This window comes from Neomonachus schauinslandi, chromosome 8, assembly GCF_002201575.2.
Source record: "Neomonachus schauinslandi chromosome 8, ASM220157v2, whole genome shotgun sequence".
Taxonomy (NCBI): Eukaryota; Metazoa; Chordata; class Mammalia; order Carnivora; family Phocidae; genus Neomonachus; species Neomonachus schauinslandi.
In genome coordinates, this window is record NC_058410.1 from 114,198,695 (window position 1) to 114,220,514 (window position 21,820).

Consider the following 21,820-nt stretch of genomic DNA (forward strand, 5'->3'; position numbering starts at 1 on the left):
GAACACAAGCAGGGGGAGTGGGAGAGGGAGAAGCAGGCTTCCCGCGGAGCAGGGAGCCCGATGCGGGGCTCGATCCCAGGACCCTGGGATCACGACCTGAGCCGAAGGCATACGCTTAACGACTGAGCCACCCAGGCGCCCCTAAACCTTTCATTTCTGTGGCAGTTTGTTATGCAAGAGTAACTGGATAATTTAATGAGCAAATGAGACTTTTCAACAAATGGTGCAGGAACAAATGGATATCTGTATGAAAAAAAAAGGAACTTCAATCTATACTTCACATCATACATAAAACATTAGTTTGAATTGGAGGACAGAATCAAATGCAAAGGGTCGAATGGGTGGCTCAGTCGGTTAATCATCTGACTCTTGGTTTCGGCTCAGGTCATGATCTCAGGGTCATGGGACTGAGCCCTGAATAGGGCTCTGCACTGAGTGGGGAGTCTGCTTGGGATTCTCGCCCTCCCTCTTCCTCCGCCCCTGCCCCCACTCACACATATGCACTCTCTCTCTCTCTCTCTCAAATAAATAAGTAAAATCTTAAAAAAAAAAATTCGTGAGGGGCACCTGGGTGGCTCAGTTGGTTAAGTGTCTGCCTTCAGCTCAGATCATGATCCCAAGGTCCTGGGATCGAGCTGGGATCGAGCCCCGCGTCAGGCTCCCTGCTCCGCGGGGAGTTTGCTTCTCCCTCTCTTCCCGACTCGTGCTATCTCTGTCTCTCTCTCTCAAATAAATAAAATCTTTTTAAAAATTGTGAACATGTTTATTATTTATTTACTCAAAAATAAAATTAAATTTGGGGCGCCTGGGTGGCTCAGTCAGTTAAGCATCTGACTCTTAATTCTGTTCAGGTCATGATCCCAGGATTATGGGATCGAGCCCCGTCAGGCTTCGTGCTCAGCATGGAGTCGGCTTCAGATTCTCTCTCCCTCTCCCTCCTGCATTCACTTGCTCTCTCTCTCTCAAATAAACCAAAATAAAATAAAATAAAATAAAATAAAAATAAATGAAATAAAATTTCACACACACACACAAGTCCCTCCCCAAGGCCACGCAGCTAGGAAGCGGCAGAGCTGGGCTCTACCACGCAGTCTGCTCTCGGCTACCAGCCTTTCAAGCCCCAGGACTCACCCGCTGTCACGGCCCAGCTTGCTGCAGGGCAGCTGTTCTGCTTGCCTCCATCCCCGGAGGGACCAGAAACCCAGGAGGCCCACGCCCGTCCACAGCACCGCGGTGCTTCCTCACCCACCCTTCCCCAAGGCAGCCTGCTCACCCGCCGCTCCAGCAGTGACTGCAACACCAAGAAAGTGTCCTCTTTCCAGGGCAGCTCCAAGATCTGTCTACAAAAACCACAGGTCCCGCTGAGGACAGCCCACATCTGGGTATCTACTGCTCCTACCCTCAAGGCAGGGCAAGGCCCCGGAGACAGCCAAGATCCCCCAGCCAACAGAGCAAGTAGTCAGAGCCCCCCACCCCCCGACCCATGTTGGCGGCCGCCCAGTAGCCAGCCCACACTCGGTGCTGGGAAGGCTACAACCCAAGACTCCTGGGGCAGACCACGAAGGATTTGGTGTAAGGTGCACCAAGGTTTCCTGAAAAGCAAGCAGGAGTGGAGAGTGCATCGTGAGTACAGAAGGTGAGGGTGACCCAGGGAAGAGGAGGATGGCAGTGAGAGGTCCATAAGGCTTTCTAGAGGGCAGTGAGAGGTCCATAAGGCTTTCTAGAGGGCAGAGCCCAGCCCATGGGGATGTCCACTCCAGCTGTGCTTCCTGGGCTAGGGCAGCCCTTCGCTCATGTGGAAAGGGAGCATGTCACCCCCGGGAGCAGTGTGGCCTCCTGGCTGCACGGCCTTGAGTCTGATCCCAGGCTTTCTCACTTGCTGGCTCTGTGACCTTTGGCCCACGTCCCTTAACAGCCCTGGGCTTCAGGTTTTCCATCTCTAGGGCGGCCACAGCACCCACCTCACAGCATTGGGTGAAGACTAACTGAGAGAATGACTCTAACGCACAGAGAAAGGACTCGATCAGTGGTGGCTGACGTTACTGTTCAGACTGTCCCCTTCTCACGTGAGAGTCAGCATTTTAAGTTCACTTTAGTGTCAGTGGGCTCTTAGCTACTCATTTGTTTCTACGTGTCTGGATCTTGACTCCCCAGTTTTAATACCCAAATTGAACACCAATTTAATAACAATTTTTGAGCACCAACTCGAGGCCAAGTACTGTGCTAAGGTCTATATACATTATCACATTTAATATCTAGAAAAGTCCTACCGAGTATATATCATCCCCATTTTTTTTTTTTAAATATTTTATTTATTTGACAGAGACACCATCCCCATTTTTCATATGAGGAAACAGAGGCTCAGAGACCTAGAGAAAGCTGTTTGAATTGACCCAGGGCAAGGCTGAGATTCAAAATCCTGTCCGCCTGGCTCCAGAGCCGGAACTCTTAACCATGCTCCAGCTACGCTGTGAACTGCTCCAGAGGGGCGACCACCAGCCTCTCCCCTGTGCTCCCCAAGGCACCTGGCCCGGAAGCCTGGAACCCGGCGCCACCTGGGCAGGGTCCTGGGATGGCAACTTGCACAGGGCCACGGGGGGAAGGCACAAGCCAGGCTCGGACCACAGCGAGAGGGGCATCCGCTGGGCCACTGCCCGTCTTTCAGGCACAGGACCTGCTACCCAGGCGGCTCCAGCTCCAGAATGCCAGGAGCAGTCTGGGCCAGTGCGAGGGGCTGGGAGTAGGGGCCTGTACACTCACCCCAGCATTAGAAGCTGCATGTCTGGCTCCAGGGCCTCATCCCTCAGAAGGCAACACAGTAACTCTGTTTGAGCTGGACCTGGGGAAGGGGACAGCAGAGGGGGGAGGTCTGGGGGCAAATGGCAGGAGACGATGGAACAGAACGCCTGGCTCATTATAGGGGGGCATCGGCAGGGAAGCAAGGTATCTTTACTGACTGAATACACAACTGCCAGGGTCCCCTGGAGTGAAGGGTGCTGGGAACCGAGAGGGCAGAGCTACCAGGCCTGGGGCTGGTTCCAGAATTACCTATTCCTGGGGCCTGGAGCACGGGGCCAAGAAGGGCTTTCCAGACAGGATAGGCATACTTGGCACAGAAGGAGGTCAGGGCAGTCATGAGCAGGCGGGAGGCTGAGGAAGTCAGGGAGAGAATCTACAGCCAACGGGAAGGAAAATATTAATCCATTCGTTTCTTCTTCCCTTTAATAAATGTTTACCAGACATGTATTTAAGATGGTGATACATGTTACAAAGAAAAAAACATAAGTTCTTTTATCTAGAACTCACATGGATTCCCCCATTGGAAAAGATACAAAGCTTCCTTCCCCAGCTCCGAAATCCCTTCAGCTTCTGGGAAGGTCTGGGGCCCGACAAGGAGGAATTTGATGCCGTGTGGATAGCTGACCTGGAGGTTCATGCCCTTCCCTTGCCCCAGGCTGCCTCGACTGGCCAGACGCCTTACAAGGTTGGGAACCCGCTCTCCCAAGCACCACCCTTCTGAGGGCTCAGATTCTCTCCCCCATAGCCCCTAGCATGCCAAGTGTATCGCAACGCACCTACCCGTCTAAGGAAGAGGCTCTTGGTCAGAACGGTCGCATTGCTAAGGCTAAGATCTGGTGAAACGGACAGGAGCCAGGTGCAGAACTGCAGGAGAGCTGGGTCCGAGAGCTGCGGGAGCTGCAGCTGGGCACACAGCAGGTCCATCTGCCAAGTAGCAGGGACGACACAGACGCACTCAGTCTGCCCCTGCTAGGCTGTCTCAAGCCGACCGGGCAGCAGAATGGGCAGGGCAAGGACACTCCAAGGTAAGGTGAGGCAGGGAGAGCTACCCCTGGGGTGAGGATCCAAGGGCTAAAAGAGGGCACACAGGGTGACCCCGACCCAAGGGGCCAAAAACCCCAGCAAAATCCCCTCCCCCCATTCCCACGTGAGGCAAGGAAACATAGACTTAAATGGAAAAAGGCTGGGGAGAGGGGATGTACCCTCAGGGCCAGGCAGTCTTTCTGGACTCACCTGGCTGGGATTGCATTCGTGGAGAAGCTGCAGCTCGGGCGGGGGGGGCGCCCTCCAACCCCTGGAAAGGCAAATCCCATGTTTGCGCTGGCAGAGCCCTTGGTGACGAGTCAGAGGCCACCCCTTTGTCTGACAGCATGGGTGGATGAGGAGCCTGGATGCTACCAGAGGAGAGGGACTTGTCTGGGGTTAGATGACATATCTGTCCTTTGGGCCAAGACAAGCCCCTGCAGTGACTATCCTCAGACCCCCACTCCGACCCCCCACTGTCCAAACAGCCTGTGCTTCCCTGGGCAGGGCTGAGGTCTAGGCGGCAGGTGGATGAGGGGCAATGGTGAGCGGGGGCCAGGTACCTCCCCGAAGGTCTTGAGCAGCTGCTGCAGCCTGGGAAGCTGGTCCTGCAGAGGAGAGCCCAGTCACTGCCAAGTCCCTACCAACACGGTGTGGCCCCAGGCCCAGTCCTAGCCCCCTCTCCCAAGAAGGCCCCGCATCAGCGGGAGCTAGCAGGCAAGGATGATTCAAGAGTCAAGAACACGAAGCCTAAACCTTGAGAGGTGCTTAAGAACTCAAAGTCAACAAGGCCCGTGGAAATGCAGCCGCCTAGACTTGTCCTCTCTGCACCCACCTTAATGGGTTGGGAGGACTGGCTGGAGGCTGGCACGACTCCACACCCTCCACAGGACAGTTCTGGACCTTCTCTTCTTGCCTGGCAATCCTTTAACCTCGTGTTGTAGAACATTAAGGCCAAAGGATCCTCCCTTTCCAAAACTTCCTCACCACCCCCTCCTCAGAGTCTGTGGAGCAGAGACTATTCCCTTAACCCCACCCCTGCTCCGTGGACTCCAGTTATTCCAGTTAGGAAATAGTCTCCCAACCAGCTTTTGCCCTGGATAAACCCCCCACTCCTGGAGGATCACTCTAAACCCAGCCTCCCCACTCTAGTACCTGGACAGCTTTGGGCAACTCCAAATTCTCGGCCAGGCCCTGAGCCTCCTCCAGACTCTGACCAGCCTCCCTGGGCTCGGCTCTGACAGGCTGGTTCTTAATGGGTGAGGCACCTCCTCCATCTGCCTGGGTCTCCAAAGATTCAGATTCACGTCTCTCCTCCTCCTGACCTTCTTCCCCTTCCCTTTCCAAACGTCGGAACCTTTTGGGGGCCCTCTGGCCCTCAGGACTGGCAGGCTCTTCCTCTGGCCCCTTTCTGCGTTTCCCAGGCCACGGGGAGTCCTCGTCCTCCTTCTCCTCCTCTTCTTCCTCTTCGGGAACGGGAGCCTGGGCGAACTTCAGCCCCCTGCCTCCCTGGCGCAGCCGCCCACACAGGCCCTGGAGCTGTCTCCGGCAGTGTGTAGACAGCGGGGACGCTCCCTCAGTCGCTACCCCTGCGCTCAGGTCCCTCTGCAGCAACTGCCCCAGGGCCCGGAGCCAGGCGTCAGCGCCTCGGCTCTGGGCTTGTTGTGCAACCTGCAGCACCGGGAGTAGGCCGCTCTCGGGCAGCGACGGCCGGACAGCCATCAGCAGGGACATCAGGTTCCTCTGGCATAACGGGGGCAATCGCAGCAGCAGCGGCCTCCTGGTAGCAGGAGGAGGACAAGCAGTTAAGAACATCTTGCTGGAAGGAGCAGAGGACAGCTGAGGCAGAGCTAGAGGTGGGAGGGCAATGGACAGACGGGGTGGCTAGCAGGCGGTGCCTGCGGGGACGGTGGGGGTCAGTGTGAGCGCCATTCAACAGGCCTTCACTGAGCGTGTATTTTTTGCTGTGGTGGTGAAGCCAGTTTGAGTTCCTTTTACTATTGCTAAACAGCCAAAAGTTCTCTGAGCAATTCCATTTTTTTTTTTTAACAATTCCATTTTGTTAAAATTGAGCATGTATTCATGTATTCTGTGCTAGGCTCTGCTCTTCGACACCTAGTTCAGCTCAAAAAATTCACACTGAAACCTACTCTAGGGACAACTGGGTGGCTCAGCCGGTTAAGCATCTGCCTTCGGCTCGGGTCACGATCCCAGCGTCCTGGGATCGAGTTCCGCATCCGGCTCCTTGCTTGGCAGTGAGCCTGCTTCTCCCTCTGCCTCTGCCCCTCCCCCTGCTGTGCTCTCTGTCTCTCTCCCAACAAATAAATAAATGAAATCTTAAAAAAAAAGAAAAGAAACCTACTCTATAAAGATCCTTGCTTGTTTTATACAAAAAAAAAGTCCCTTCCCCAACTTTATATAAAAATAATACTCCAGGGGCCCCTGGCTGGCTTGGTCAGTAGAGCATCTGACTTTTTTTTTTTTTTAAGACTATTTATTTATTTATTTATTTAGGGGCGCCTGGGTGGCTCAGTTGTTAAACGTCTGCCTTCGGCTCAGGTCATGATCCCAGGGTCCTGGGATCGAGCCCCGCATCAGTCTCCCTGCTCCGCAGGGGGTCTGCTTCTCCCTCTCCCTCAGCCTGCCACTCCCCTTGCTTGTGCTCTATTAAATAAATAAAATCTTTTTTTTTAAAAGATTTTATTTATTTATTTAAAGTAAACTCTACACGCAGCATGGGGCTCAAACTCACAACCCCAAGATCACAAGTCATACGCTTCACTGACTGAGCCACCCAGGCACCCCTTAGAGCATGTGTCTCGTGATCTCAGGGTCCTGAGTTCAAGCCCCACATTGAGCTTACTTAAAAAGATAAATAAATTAAAAAAAATTTTTTGTAAAGATTTATTTTTTGACAGAGAGAGAGAGAGAGAGACAGTGAGAGAGGGAACACAAGCAGAAAGAGTGGGAGAGGGAGAAGTAGGCTTTCCGCTGAGCAGGGAGCCCGAAGCGGGGCTCGATCCCAGGACCCTGAGATCATGACCTGAGCCAAAAGGCAGACGCTTAACGACTGAGCCACCCAGGCGCCCCCATAAATTAAATTTTTAAAAAAAAAGAATATGCTATGGGATGGGCCAAGACCCAAAATAAAAACAATAATAGTAGAAGTATTACTCCAGGATGCTGTGCAGTGCTTACTCTGCAGCCCTGTGCTCACCTTGGCTATCCCCTGGAAATTACAAGGTCACAGCTGTCTAGCTTTGACATTCCTTTCACCCCGCTGGGTTCCTGAGAGGCAGAGGCAGACTCTCCTTTTTCCACGTCCCGGTACCCAGCACAGCATCAGCCCATCACAGGGACTGGGTGCACATCTACTGAATGAATAAACTCTCAGAGAATAAGTGTCCAGAGATTAGCCAGGCTACTGTGGGCAGAGCAATGTAGCTGTCTGCCATGTTGGCAATGCAAGAATCCAGATGCTGTGTGACCCAAGGCTTATTGGTGTGGCAAGCAAGTCATGGGTACATCGAGCCATGCCATCACGCCTCTGCTGCTCTCTATGAATTTGCAGGGCTGCTTGTCATCACATACAAGGGGCACCTGGGATGTGTGAAAGAGAAAAAAAATCTGACTTTTATTTCTTTGTGAACAACAAACACTAAGTGAGACAGAAAACTAAAGCAAAAGTTAAAAAGATAGCCAATTTGTTGTAGAGGATATTGAGAAGTGCAGAGGTGGGAAAGACCCTACTTCAAGGGCTTTTAACTTTTTTGTGTGCATGGACCCCTTATCAGAATAAGTGTTAAATGTATAAGATAAAATACATGGGATTATGAAAGAAACCAATTATACTGAAATAAAGTTCTACCCAGGGACCCTAGATTAAGTCCTCCTCCTATTCTGTCCAGAAAAAAGCAGACAGCTGGATAAGTATTTCTATGGCCTCCAATTTGGGGATGCAGAAAGCTCTCTCTCTCTCTCTCTCTCTCTTTAAGTAGGTTCCACACCCAGCCTGGAGCCCAGTATGGGGCTTGAACTCAGGACCCTGAGATCAAGACCTGAGCAGAGATGGAGAGCGCCATGCTCAACTGACTGAGCTACCCACGTGCCCCTCTCCTGATCCATTTCTTGAAAGAAATTCAGAGTGGGGTGTGGGAAGACAATATGAGAATTTCCATTTCTCCTTATCTAAAACATAAGAAATTAAGTATTACAACTTAACATATGGGGGATGTGAATGGCCCTTCATCGTCCAGTCTCCAGCCTAATTCTGAGGGAGGAGTATCCAAGAATGCAAAGCCGGCTCTTCAGCCCCCTAGAGGCTAAAGGGGGCACCTCACTTTTTTTTAAACTTTCTGTGTATTTTCGTTAATTACGATAATTAAATGCATTTATGGATACTGCATTATGTCCTTTAACAAAACCAACCTCACTAAATGGACATACACGGCTGATAAGGATGACTGAAAAGAAACAGAATACCATGGGACGCCTGGGTGGCTCAGTCGGTTAAGCGTATGCCTTCGGCTCAGATCATGATCCCAGGGTCCTGGGATCGGGCTCCCTGCTCTGCGGGGAGCCTGCTTCTCCCTCTGCCTCTCTCTCCCTGTCTGTCTCTCACGAATAAATAAATAAAATCTTTAAAAAAAAAAGAAAGAAAGAAACTGAATACCAGTACCAGAAGCCCACCAAATAAGAAAATGGCAGAGTTGGGGCGCCTGGGTGGCTCAGTTGGTTAAGCGACTGCCTTCGGCTCAGGTCATGATCCTGGAGTCCCGGGATCGAGTCCCGCATCGGGCTCCCTGCTCGGCAGGGAGCCTGCTTCTGCCTCTGACCCTCCCCCCTCTCATGTGCTCTCTCTCTCTCATTCTGTCTCAAATAAATAAATAAAATCTTTAAAAAAAAAAAGAAAGAAAGAAAATGGCAGAGCTGACCCTTCTGCTCCGAGCAGAAATTGTCAGTTACATAAAGAGGCCAAAAAAAAAAAAAAAGCTCAGAGTCACCCCAAAGACTATATATAAATGATCAAGAACACCATCCATAAGGAAAGTGATTTTGCCCTAAAATGTATACTGTGCTTTGAAAATTTGACATTATAAAGCCACTCCATCAGATGTCTGTTCGGTCACCATGTTTTAAATTTCTACTTTTGTATACTTTATAATGTACGTATTTTTACTCTTGTGTACACTCGGTTATACTAAGTATCCCTACACTGGAGGTATGAGTTCGATTTCCTTAGAGAAGAAAGTTATATGATCAGAAGCGATTTGACTCCACTGGCTTCTAGTTACTGATATACACGAGGCGGGAGGCGTGTGTCTACCCGCTCCGGCAGCACCCAGTAGGTCCTCAATGAAGGTCTGTTGGATGCCCCCCTCCCAGGGTGCGCGGCAGGGACGCCTGGCTGTGGGGAACTAATGAACCTCTCCGGGCCGCGGTCTCCTCATCCAGAAAAGTGGGGTGGCGCCCCGCGACCAGACGACTTACAGCTCCAGGCGACAGTCCGGGCCCTCCACGACGGGCTCCTCCCGGCACAGAGCCTCCAGGACGCGGCCCCAGCAGAAGGGTTCCTCGCCGCGACTGCCCAGAGCCCGCAGCAGCCTCAGGCCGCGCCGCGCCCCCTCCGGCCCCGACTGCAGCACCTGCAGCAGGAACCGGGCGGGGGCGTCCAGCTGCGCCCAGGGCGCCGACCCAGCGCCCTCAGCCAGAGCGGGCGCCGCCTCCGAGGCCGCCATGCCCGGGGCTCCGGGGCTCCGGGGCTCCGGGACTCCAGGGCCCCGGGACTCCAGGGCCCCGGGGCCGCGCCGGCCGCCGCTCTGGTTCCTGACCTCAGCCCCGAGAACTGGCGAAAGGGAGCAGAACGCCAGCGCCTGCCCCGACGTGGCGACCAGACTCCTCCCGCGCCTACCACCTGCCGGGCTCACCTGTCCACTCGGAGCTCAGCGGCCGAGACCCTGCCAAGCTTCGCGCGCGACTTTAGAAACCTATGAAGTGGGCAGGGCCGGACGTGAAGCGAGGGGCGAGGGCAGGCCGGAAGGGGCGGGGCCAGTGGTGGTCCTGGCCATAGAGAGACGGAGGAACGGAGTAAGGGGGCGGGACGAAGGCCGAGGGAAGTCCACGGATGGGGCGGGGCCACAACAAGGGTGTTCGCCCGTGGGCGGGGTCATGCCACAGAGAGAGGGGTGGGGCGGGACTTGGTGGAGGGACGGATCCTGGCCTGCTGACCCTGACCTTCCTTCCTCCACTGCTCCCTGAAGTAGGGGGATGAGAGGTGAATGCAGAATGGTTGTCAGGGATCCTGTTGTTCTTCAGGATCCAAGCATCATTTAACTTTAGCTGATGTCCATATTATGTGTAGATCATGGATTTTGCGATAGGATTTGATCACAGTTTACCACCCCACCTTGACATCACCTCCTACATAGGCCATCAACTGTCATCACTAGGGTTTCAGTCCTCTCCAGAAATATTTGATACACAACTACCCCTGAGAATGGGGTGGTAGTAAAACCTAACACTATCTATATGGCCAAAGGCCTTGCTGTGAACTTCCTCTGAAGTCCGGGAAGCCGGCTTGCTCTGATTGTTTCCAAGGGGCCAGGAGCGGCTCCACCTCCCAAGGTTTCAGTTTAAGGAAATCTGCTGGAGAAGGCAGGCTTCCAGTGAAGTGGAGGGAAAGGAGGAATCACTGCAGAGGATAAAAATAAAGAGAGAGGGGATGGGGTGCCTGGGTGGCTCAGATGGTTAAGCATTGGCCTTCAGCTCAGGTCATGAGAGTCGGGCTCCCAGCTCAGCAGGGAGTCTGCTTCTCCCTCTCCCTCTGCCTCTCCCCTTGCTTGTGCTCTCTCTGTCTCTCTCTCAAATGAATAAAGTCTTTAAAAAAAAATAAAGAAGGGAGAAGAGCCCCCACAGCACCCATAAACCCTACTTTGGGTTCCAGTTTCTATTTACCATTCTCCCAGCTTCTGCAGCAACACACATCCATTCATTCAATAAACCTTTACTGAGCACCTAGGGCTGGGGATTTAGGGAACAAAACAAAGACCCTTCTCACTGTTGTTGACACTCTAGAGAGGAGAGACAACTAATAAGTAAACAATAGAATGTTTGATTGTGATTAGTGCTTTCAAGAAAAAGAATATAGCAGGGAAGGGAGATAGGGTGAGGTAATTTTAAGTAGGTAGTCAGGCAAGATGAACCTGAAGAAGATAAGGAAGCAAGTCAGATAGAGATCTGTGGGGAGGCCATTTCAGGCAGAGGGGACAGCACATGCAAAGTCCCCGAGACATAGTGTGGCTGGAGCAGAATGTACTTGCTGGAGAGTAATCAGAGAAGAGATCAGAGAGGTAACTGGGCTAGATCTTGTGAGGCCTTGAGGTCATAAAGAGGACTTTGGTTTTTCACTCTAAATAGTATGGTAAGCCATAGGAATATCTTGTTTGTTTTTAAGTAATCTCTACACCCAATGTGGGGCTTGAGCTTATGACCCTGAGATCAAGAGTTGCATGCTCTGCTGACTGAGCTAGCCAGGCGCCCCTGAACAGTATGGTAAGCCGTAGGAATATTTTGAGCTGGATCTGATTTCCACTGGAGCCATGTTTTTTCCCAAAATAATTTTAAGTGAGGTGTTGGTAAAGACTAAGGAGTATTTCTTAGCTAGTGACTGCTTTGCAAAGGCTTAAATAGCAGGAAAGAAGTTTTTTGCCAACACCTCTATCTCAGGTTAACTGTTCTAACTTCATAGAAGATGTCTTTGGTCTTCAAATGACCAGCTGTTGGGGGAGAGGGGAGAGACAGGCCCTGGCAAGTAGTGGGTAGGGTCAGGAATGCTAAATAAACTTCAGTGCCTTGCCAGTCCTCAACTCTCAGCTTTACTCTGAGATGGTGGCTCTGGCTCATGCCCACTAAGGTGGGCATTCTAGCCAATGGGAAGGAGAGCAGGGAGGAAAGTTCTAAGGGTGGTTCAAGAACCCTGGGGGATCCTGGAGACCCTTTCAGGGGATCCATGATGTCATTACTATTTTCCTAATACTAAGATGTTATTTGCCCTTTCTACTCTCAAACTCTTAGGAGCATAAAGTGAAGTTTCACAGAGGTCAAGTGACAGGTGACATTGCAACAGAATGATTGCAGAAACAACCCGTGGTTCAGGGGGAGGGCATCTGGGCTACGAGCAGACATTCTTTAGATACCAGCAATGATGGCTTAGATGAATTTTATTGGCTTTATTTCAGAATCCTACAAAAGAACAAAGTTAAAAGTCAAGTCCCTGGCAAGAGAGTGAGCCCTTTCCCTTCCTCTTCCCTTGATCCCCAGTTGTGTCAGTGCTGCGCTCCTTGGGTGTGGAGGGCTTGCTACTTCAGCCCCCACCAAGCCCCCAAAGGGAAAAGACTTATCACCTAGCAACCCTTACCCCTCAGCCCCATCCCCCACATGTTGATACTGGTTACAGAAGGCCGAGGTAAGAATTATCGGGATCCAGTAAGAGTTCCGAACCCCAGAAGGCCATGGCCAAGGCACAGTCCATGAAGAACACTTCGTCTTCCTGCTCTGTGCCCCCTAGGAACCCTGCTGGGCCCAGCACCTGGGAGTAGAGAAAGAAATCAGTGAAAACCCATCAACTTCAACCCTATTGCCCCAGGAACGAGAGAATCAAGGCTGACACATAAGGTTGGGCAGGTTGTACATAACACAAAGATGCCCCATCTGAGCAGGCACCATTATCATTATGGACATCGTGTATGGCTTTTACATTTATCGAAGACATTTATTGTAAACGTGGCCAGCAGCGTCCCTGTCCCATATTCCTGCTGTTACCACCTCACTCCCAGAGGTCAGCTGCATACTCTCAGTCCAGGGAGGATCAGAGGTCAGGGCTTTATCCGGTTGCTGGTGCAGATAAATACAATCAGACTTGAAGGGGCAGCGGCCATTCCCTTGCATGAAGAATCGGCATCGGATCTGGCTATGAGAGGACAGAAGGAGAGAAGACTGTTGCTTTCAAGCCCTGTTGCCCCAGGAAAAAAGGAGCACTCAAGGCTGACATGTAAGGTTGGGTAGGTTGTACATACCACAAAGCACCACTCCTGTGCAGCCACTGAGGGTATCACAGTGTAGATTTTACTACATTTATTACAACTATTTTCCAGCAGATGGCAGTAAAGTGTCTTAAGGGATGCCTTTCTCTAAGTCCCACAAGGTCGATTTGGGCCAGCAGTGACCCCCGGAATCTCTTTTCCGTCTTTGAACTAAGTTTCAATAAAAGCACCAATACAGGAGAGGTTTGTGGGCAACCTGTGATCGGCTTACGTAGGACCAGCTTCCTTCTTACGGAGAAGGATGGATGAGAGGCAGAAAGGAAAGGACAGATGCCTGTTAATAGGCTCTTCTCTGCATTATCACTCTCTGCTCCACACCTTTGAGTCCTGCCCACTTCCTGCAGCCCCAGTGTGAATGCAGGACCCCACTGACTCCCCAAGCTGGAGGCCTGGGAATCCCTCTAAACAAACGGCCCTTTCTCTTCTTCCTCCTCCTATTTACCCAAACCTAGCATCAGACAGGAACCCCTCCATCTGGACAGCCTACAAAAACCCCACACTCAACCTGTCCAAATCCCCCATCAGCTTCTCTCTCTCTGGGCTCATGTAATAGTGCCATAATGTGGCCACATATGCTCAGTAAGATATTCATCTTTTTTTTTTTTTTTAAAGATTTTATTTGAGAGAGAGCACGAGAGCAAGAGAGAGCATGAACAGGGGGAGGGGTAGAGGGAGAGAGAGAAGCAGACTCCCCACTAAGCAGGGAGCCCGATGTGGGGCCTCGATCCCAGGACCCTGAGATCAAGATCTGAGCCGAAAGCAGATGCTTTACCGACTGAGCCACCCAGGCGTCCCATATTCATCATCTTAAATCTTCCTTCTCCACCTCACTGTCAGTTGGCCACCCAGGTCTGGCCCTTTTTCCTCTCAAGTCCATATCCACCCCCCGACCCCCTTCCTCCCAGGATGCACTAGGAGTCAGAATGCCTGGGTTCAAACCCCACTTTTTCACTGAAGTCATAAAGACCATGCCTCAGTTTCTTCTTCTGCAGCATGAGGGTCGTAGGGTGCCCTAGTTCATGGAGTTGATAATGGGCAAAGTCTGTCATACCGATTAAGCCCTTCTGCTACCTTGTCTCCTAGCACCCCCAGGCCTGGGTGCTCCCTTCTGGCGGTTCTCGACGGGTACCCCAGATGCCAGTAGTTCCCCACTTTGGCCTGCCTCTGCCTTGAGTGCTCTCATTTCTCCCCTCCTGAGGGGCCCCTACTTCTCTTCCAACACCCAGCTCAAATACTTCCTCCTCTGTGAGATTCACCCAAGAGTTTTGTCTCAGTCACTTTGTTGATCCAGCTATTATAGTTCACAGACAAAACCCAGGTGCCTTCTCAACAAGGTCAAATGTCTCACAGGTGGAGACAAGACCTTTTTTATCCCACCCTTTATCCAAATATACTTTGCATATGTTGAGTATAATTAACCCTTTGGGAAGGTGGAATTAAGAAGCTGGAATGTACCTAATTCCAGATCTGGATATGGGCCCACCCTCCCCAATAGATGAAGAACCTACCCACCTTTTCCCTTGCTCCGAGGGCTGACCTTTTGATCTCCTTCTCAGAGACCCCATGTTTTCAAAGATCATCTATGCAACATGTATTCCTATCAATCTACTTTCGGGAAAGGGAAAAGGAAAAGGAAAAGAAATAGAAATAGAAATCAGAAGTAAAAGCCAAGCAGGGCTTTTCATTTTGCTGAGAAAACCAGAGTTGCCCTGCATTGACCCTGAGCCAGGCTGGCAGAGAAACTTGGGCTTGATCTGCTGCTGCTGTCTCTGTCACTTTCCAAAACAGTGGAAAGAGCTCACATCCTCATCTGCCATCTCCATGGCTCTGAACTTCTAGGATTTGGGGGATCCCAGGCTGGGAACCAAGGCTGAGCCGGAGTAGAGCAGGGGAGGCCTTCCCCTCTCCCCTAAGCTGCCAGGCTCACCAGGTCCGAGCCTTGAAGTTCCTGATGAGTTGCTCCTTCGCAGCCCCCTTGCTCACCCAGAATTTGTGGGGGATGATGTAGCTGGAATGGACCCGGCACTGGGGACAGGCCCTGCGGGGGTGATGGGGCGGGAGAGTGGTCACGAGCCCAGACCTCTCGGAGGGGTTTCCCTCCCTCCCGCCCTGCTCCTCCTGACACTGACTTGATGACTTCCAGCGGGAAGGTCCGCTGGCTCTTCCTCCACGTGCGCAGGCAGCCCAGGCAGTGGGCGTGGCTACAGTTGGGCAGGATGCCGAAGATCCGCTCAGCCTCTGGCTTGTCCCACACCTTGTCCATGCAGATGCCACACACAACGTCCCGACTGTCCTGCTCCCTCTGCAGCCACACGCAGGGTCAGGGCACATCCCCCGCCCCCCAGACACAAGGCCGCCGTACATACAGCCCCGGGGACCACGGAGCCCTCCTCCGGCTGGCCTGGGCGGCTCGGAGGTCCAGCCTGGCATCCTCTGCCACTGCCCCTCCCCCACAACCTGCTGCACCTCCTGGTCCAGGCTCTGAAGTGGGGCCACCAGCTCCCGGACGGGGTCTGACGTAGGCTGATGCTCGCGGGACTCGCTGTGTTCCACGTCAGCAGCTGTTGGGGGAAACTGGATCCATTCATTCATTCATTTACTCATTCACGGAAGCTCTACCTCCACGCACACAAAGTCCGGCCCCCAAGTAGCTCAGAATCCAGGCAGAATTGTAAGTCTCTGGTACAACCACTGAGAACCATGCGGTCCGGTACCAGCGGCTACTGGCCACGTGTGGCTAGTGAGCACCTGAACTGCAGCTAGTCTGAACTGAGAGGTGCCGGAAGTGTAAAATGCACGAATTTCCAAAGTGAGTACCAAAAAGACTCTAAAATGTTCCATTAATAACTTTTTTATATTGATTACAGATTGGGATAATATTGGATAAAGAATCTTTGATAAATTGGGTTAAATAAAATATAATATGAAAATTAAACTTCACCTGTTGCTTTTTACCTTTTTTTTTTTAAGATTTTATTTATTTATTTGAGAGAGAATGAGATCGAGAGAGAGCATGAGAGGGGGGAGGGTCAGAGGGAGAAGCAGACTCCCTGCTGAGCAAGGAGCCCGATGCGGGACTCAATCCTGGGACTCCAGGATCATGACCTGAGCCGAAGGCAGTCGCTTAACCAACTGAGCCACCCAGGCGCCCCCCCCTTTTTTTTTTTAATAGTAGGCTCCACACCCACACCCAGCGTGGAGCCCAACGCAGGGCTTGAATTCAAGACCCTGAGATCGAGACCTGAGCTGAGATCAAGAGTCAGACCCTTAACGGACTGAGCCACCCGCTTGCCCCTGCTTTTTACCTTTTTAACATGGCTACTAGAAACATTTAAATTTCATATGTGAATTGGGACCACTTTGGAAAAGAGTTTGGCAGTTCCTCAAAATATTAAACACAGAGTTACCATATGATCCAGCAATTCTACGTCTAGGTATATACCAAAGAGAAATGAAAACATATGTCCACACAAAAACTTGTACATGCATGCTTATATCAACATTATTCATAATAGCCAAAAAGCAAAACAACTCAAATGTCTATCACCTGATGAATTAATAAAACAAAAGGTGGTATTTTCATATAGCAGAAGAGTATTTGGCCATGAAAAGGAATGAAATACTGGGGCTCCTGGGTGGCTCAGTCATTTGAGCATCTGCCTTGGGCTCAGGTCACGATCCCAGGGTCCTGGGATCGAGGCCCGCATCAGGCTCCCTGCTCAGCATGGAGCCTGCTTCTCCCTCTGCCTCTGCTTCTCTCTCTCTCTCTGTCTCTCATGAATAAATAAAGAAAATCTTTAAAAAAAAAAGGAATGAAATCCTGATCCATGCTACAACATGGATGAACCTAGAAAACGTTATGCCAGATAAAAGAAGCCAGCCACAAAGGGCCATATGGTGTGTGATTCCATTTATATGAAATGTCCAGAACAGGCAAATCCACAGAGAGAGAAAGTAGTTTAGTGTGTGCCAGTGGCAGGGGGAGGGGGGGGGATGTGACTGCTACTGGGTTTCTTTCTGGGGTGATGAAGATCTTCTAAAATTAGATAGTGGTGATGTTCATAGTACTCTAAATATACTATGTTACACTGGATTGTATACTTTGGTGAATTTGTGAATTATATCTCAACAAAGCTGTTAAAAAATTATATGCGTGACTTGTATTTCAGTTGGACAGCACTGAATTAGAGCAGTAATTAAAAAAAAGAACCACATTTAGTGTTTACTCTATGCCCGGTACTGTGACCTAAGCACATCACATTTATGAACTCATTGCACTTCACAAGACCCTGGGAGACAGGTTCTGTTATCATTGTCCTTTTGTAGATGAGGACACAGACATCCAGAGAGGTTAAGGGACTTATCCAAGATCACACAGCTGCTGAGTGGTGGAGCCGGCTTTTGAAACTAGGTGGTTTGACTCCACAGACACCATGATACTCCGCTTCTAAAACATAGACAATGACAGAGCTGGAGGCAAGTGTCCCTCTAGCTGGGAATCTTGAGGTAGGAAAGGGATAAAAGAAATATAAACCTTGCTCAGAGACAGCACAGGAACCCTGGTCTCAGATCCCACCTGTGTCCCCCCTAAGGGCCACTGATGACTTACATGATGGTGAGAGGGAATTCCAGGGACTGCCACCAACCTCCTCGGCCTTGCTGGCCAACCCCGCCAAGCCAGGCTCCATGCTCCAGCAGGCCCCGGGCCAGTCCCAACCCACAGCCACGGAGGGCAGGTAGGTGGGCTCGGAGCCCCTGCGGGTCAGCCCCAGCTGGGGTCTTGGCAGGGTGACACGTGGCTCCGAATGGCGCCGGCCCCATTCCAGGTGGCCAGGGGGCTGAGGGTGCTGATAGCTGCATTGGGAAAGAGAAGTGTGAGGAGATCAGATAGACCCTCCAGGGCTCGGAGCTAGCTCAGCCTAGAATTTGGAGCTGAGAGGGGAGAAGAGGGTTTGGGAAGATGCATGGTGCATGGAGGGAGGATTCCTCCTGTGTCCCCCACCCTCTTCCCCGTTTTAGGAGAGGAGTGCTTACCTGCATTGGTCTCCGTGGAAGTAGAAGCCTCGCTGGAAGTATCTGCAGACTTGGGACACCTTCCTGTCTTGAGCAAAGTAGTAGCTCAACCTCCAGCGATGGGCCCCTCGGGCAGAAGTCCTAAGAGATTGAGTCATGCTCAGCCCCTTTGTGATCCTTAGACAGAGAGGCTGTAGGATCGCAGAGCACGGGCTCTGGAGTTGGTCCTGCCTTCAAATCCTGATCTTCTGGGGTGCCCGGGGTGGGTAACTCAACCTCCCTAAAGCTTGGTTTCCTCACCCTTAAAATTAGGTTAGCAATGCTTCATTGTTACCTCAGGATTGTTCCGGGGGGTTGTTTAAAGATTTTGCACGATGCACGTAGTGGGTGCTCAGGAAATCACAGTGATTACTCTTCCGTCCTCCAAGCACAGAGTCTTTCTGGAGTCAGAACTCAGGGTTCAAATTCCGGTACCAGGGCCAGCCTCAGGGGCATAGATCTGTGTTGTCACACAGGGGCCCTGCCCTTGCTTTAATGACCTGTTGTTGCCCTCTTAAAAGGATTATATTTAAAATATATATATATATTTTTAAGATTTTATTTATTTGACAGAGAGAGAAACAGCGAGAGAGGGAACACAAGCAGGGGGAGTGGCAGAGGGAGAAGCAGGCTTCCCGCCGAGCAGGGAGCCCGATGCGGAGCTCGATCCCAGGACCCTGGGACCACGATCCTGAGCCAAAGGCAGACGCTCAACGACTGAGCCACCCAGGCGCCCCTAAAAAATATTTTATTTGAGAGAGAGCATGAGTGGGTGGCAGGAAGCGGAGGGAGAGGGAGAAGCAGGCTCCCCACTGAGCAGGGAGCCCGACGCGGGGCTCGATCCCAGGACTCTGGGATCATGACCTGAGCTGAAGGCAGACACTTAACCGACTGAGTCACCCAGGGGTCCCTGAAATGATTACATTTTTGAACAAGGACCCTGATGTTTTTTGGAACTGGGTCCCACAGATTACATAGCCAGTTCTACCTGATACCACTCCTTCTTGGTTGTGTGAACTTGGACCACTTTTCCACGCCTCAGTTTCTTTATTTGTAAAATGGGGATAATATTAGTACATATTTCATGGGGTGAGGTCAAATTTAAATGACACAATATATTTAAAAACAATATATGGGGGCATCTGGGTGGCTCAGTAGGTTAAGCGTCTGCCTTCGGCTCAGGTCATGATCCCAGGGTCCTGGGATCGAGCCCTGCATCGGGCTCCCTGCTCAGCGGGGAGCCTGCTTCTCCCTCTGCCACTCCCCCTGCTCTCATGCTCTCTCTCACTCAAAAAAATAAAATCTTCTAAAAAATAAAATAATAAAGACAATATATAAATAGCAAGCCCTCAATAAATATTAGCGGTTTTCATCTTCATCATCACAACTACAGGGGCTTTTGAGGGAGAAGGTGGGAGGCGGAAAAGGGAAGGAGGAAGATGGTTGGGCAGGTGTTTATTGAGAATCTACTACATGTTCAGGCCTGGGCCAGGGCGCTAGGACAGTTGTCCACTCTTGTCATGTGTTTCCTTGCCTGGAGGGCAAATGAGACCACACATGAGGCGGCCAGGGCATCAGGGATGGGGACAGAGGCCCTATTCTAGTTGCAAGAGAACACAGACTGTTAGCCCAAGCTGAGGGTCTGCCACAGAGTGGCCAGCACCATTCCCCAGAGAAGGTCCAGTGGTGAGGCCCGGGCCGAGACGCAGGCAGAGGGAGAGAACGATGGACTACAGGCCCCCGGGCTTGTCAGTGAAGGTGCCAGATTGTGGGTCACGTGCTCCTTCATTTACAACAACAGCGTGGGACCCCAGGATGAAGAACCTGCCTGTGGAGCTCCTGCCGAGGTGACAGAGCAGAGAACCAAGAAATCAGGGCCACAACTAGCGGAAGGGGAGCGAGGCATTCACCTCAGACACAAAATTTCGAGGGATGCCCCCCAAAAACCTCACTAATACAAGAAATAATATCTTAAAGATCAAAATTCATGCCAAAAAAACCTACGATGACCAAAATATCAAACTTTGAAACAAAGAGAGGATTCAATCCCACACAATTTATCTGCTTTGCCTCCCCCAGTCCAGGCCCCACAAGAAGGGCACAACCGACCCAGACAAGCACAGGCCGTGAGAAGGGTTCAGCCAGGGACAGACAGCTGGTAAGGTGGGGACCAACTTTTGACAGGGTGGTCAGGGAAGGCCTTTGAGGAGGTGCGAGAGGTAATAATCATTATTCCAGTGAGGGTTGTTCTGTTATTACATAATAATATAATAGTAATAGTAGTATGGTTGCTACTTTTATGGAAGCTATTGTGAGGGCCAGGAGTGTAATGTAAGATCATTACACTATAATTATTGATTACATAGTAATTATTACACAGTAATTATTTACTAATAATTGATTTACTATGTAAATTTTGGCATAAGTCAGAGGAAATTCAAAGTATGTGCTTGTGTGCTTGCGTGCTCTCTCTCCCTCAAATAAATAAATCTTTCTTAAAAATTGAAAATAGAAATTGATGTTGAACCCTGGCTTCTTCTAACAATAAGCAATATTTATCCATGGACACATGAGCTTTTGCGGGGGGAGAGAAAAAGCAACTGTCCCGTCTATCTCAGGAGAAAATTTTCTTTCTTTTTGTTTTTTTACTTTAGGAGAAAATTTTCTAAAGAAATTTTTTTGTTATTTAATTATTAACTGTTAATGTATGTAATATATTTAAGTTGTTTTGATCAATTGAGTACTACTAATAACAACATCCAGAAAAACATAAGTTTCACAAATATTTTTGTTGCAGGAACATAGAATATTGTCATCAGTAAAAGATGGAATCTGAGAATAAAAATATGTTAAGATAAAACTCTGTGGGGAAGTGAAATAGAAAAGGCACTCAAAGAAAAAAAAGGAATTATGTAAAACTGTAAGAGCCTGTATTTGGGGCACCTGGGTGGCTCAGTTGGTTAAGCATCTGCCTTTGGCTCAGGTCATGATCCCCCGGGGATCGGGGATCAAGCTCCCTGCTCAGCGGGGAGTCTGCCCCTCACCCCACACTCTTGGGCTCTCTCTCATTCTCTCTCTCACTCTCTCATAAATAAATAAAATCTTAAAAAAAAAAAAAACCTGTAAGAGCCTGTGTGTGTGTATATATATATACACACACAAACACATATAAAATACATATATATTTTTAGATGGATGACATTATATGTAAAATCTCTCTGGTAGTTAGGTGCCACTGGCTACATGAAAAGAATAATGTACTTATTCACAGCCACCCTGCTCACCTGCCATTTCTGGTCAGCTGCCCACACAGCGAGTTCACTGGCAAGACCCACAGCCAACAGCCCAGAATACCTTGGATTGAGATTTCTACTCAGAATTAGAGCCTGCCCCAGCCCAGTGCTCCATGGTACCTTGTCACCATTCTCACTGCCTGGCTTGGAAAAAGTGAGAAGCTGATACAGGACTGAGGGCAAGTTCTTGTGGGCTCAGGGCTTTGAACATATCCCTCAAAATCTTGCCTCAAGTGCCAGCCTTGGAGAGGAAAGATTCAGAAATGACAAAAAGCATTTGATTTAGTGATATAACTTCTCTTTAAACACATCTTTTAAAAAGCTCTTTTGGATTTTTTTTTTTCCTAAAAAGTTATTGTTTTATTTTATTTTATTTTATTATTATTATTTTTTAAAGATTTTATTTATTTATTTGACAGAGAGAGACACAGCAAGAGAGGGAACACAAGCAGGAGGAGTGGGAGAGGGAGAAGCAGGCTTCCTGCTGAGCAGGGAGCCCGATGCGGGGCTCGATCCCAGGACCCTGGGATCATGACCTGAGCCAAAGGCAGA

General features: G+C 50.3%; 1 protein-coding gene across 1 annotated transcript in view; it reads right to left on the bottom strand.

The window, feature by feature from the left end:
• The window catches only part of FANCE (FA complementation group E), a 13,060-nt gene extending 3,500 nt beyond the window's left edge, over positions 1–9,560 (bottom strand). The window contains 9 exon segments of the mRNA XM_021684599.2: positions 1,274–1,340; positions 2,761–2,839; positions 3,049–3,172; positions 3,580–3,723; positions 4,033–4,081; positions 4,083–4,093; positions 4,386–4,430; positions 4,978–5,602; positions 9,313–9,560. Of these exon segments, the coding sequence (XP_021540274.2) occupies positions 1,274–1,340; positions 2,761–2,839; positions 3,049–3,172; positions 3,580–3,723; positions 4,033–4,081; positions 4,083–4,093; positions 4,386–4,430; positions 4,978–5,602; positions 9,313–9,560 (1,392 nt within the window).
• Positions 9,561–21,820: the final 12,260 nt, after the last annotated feature.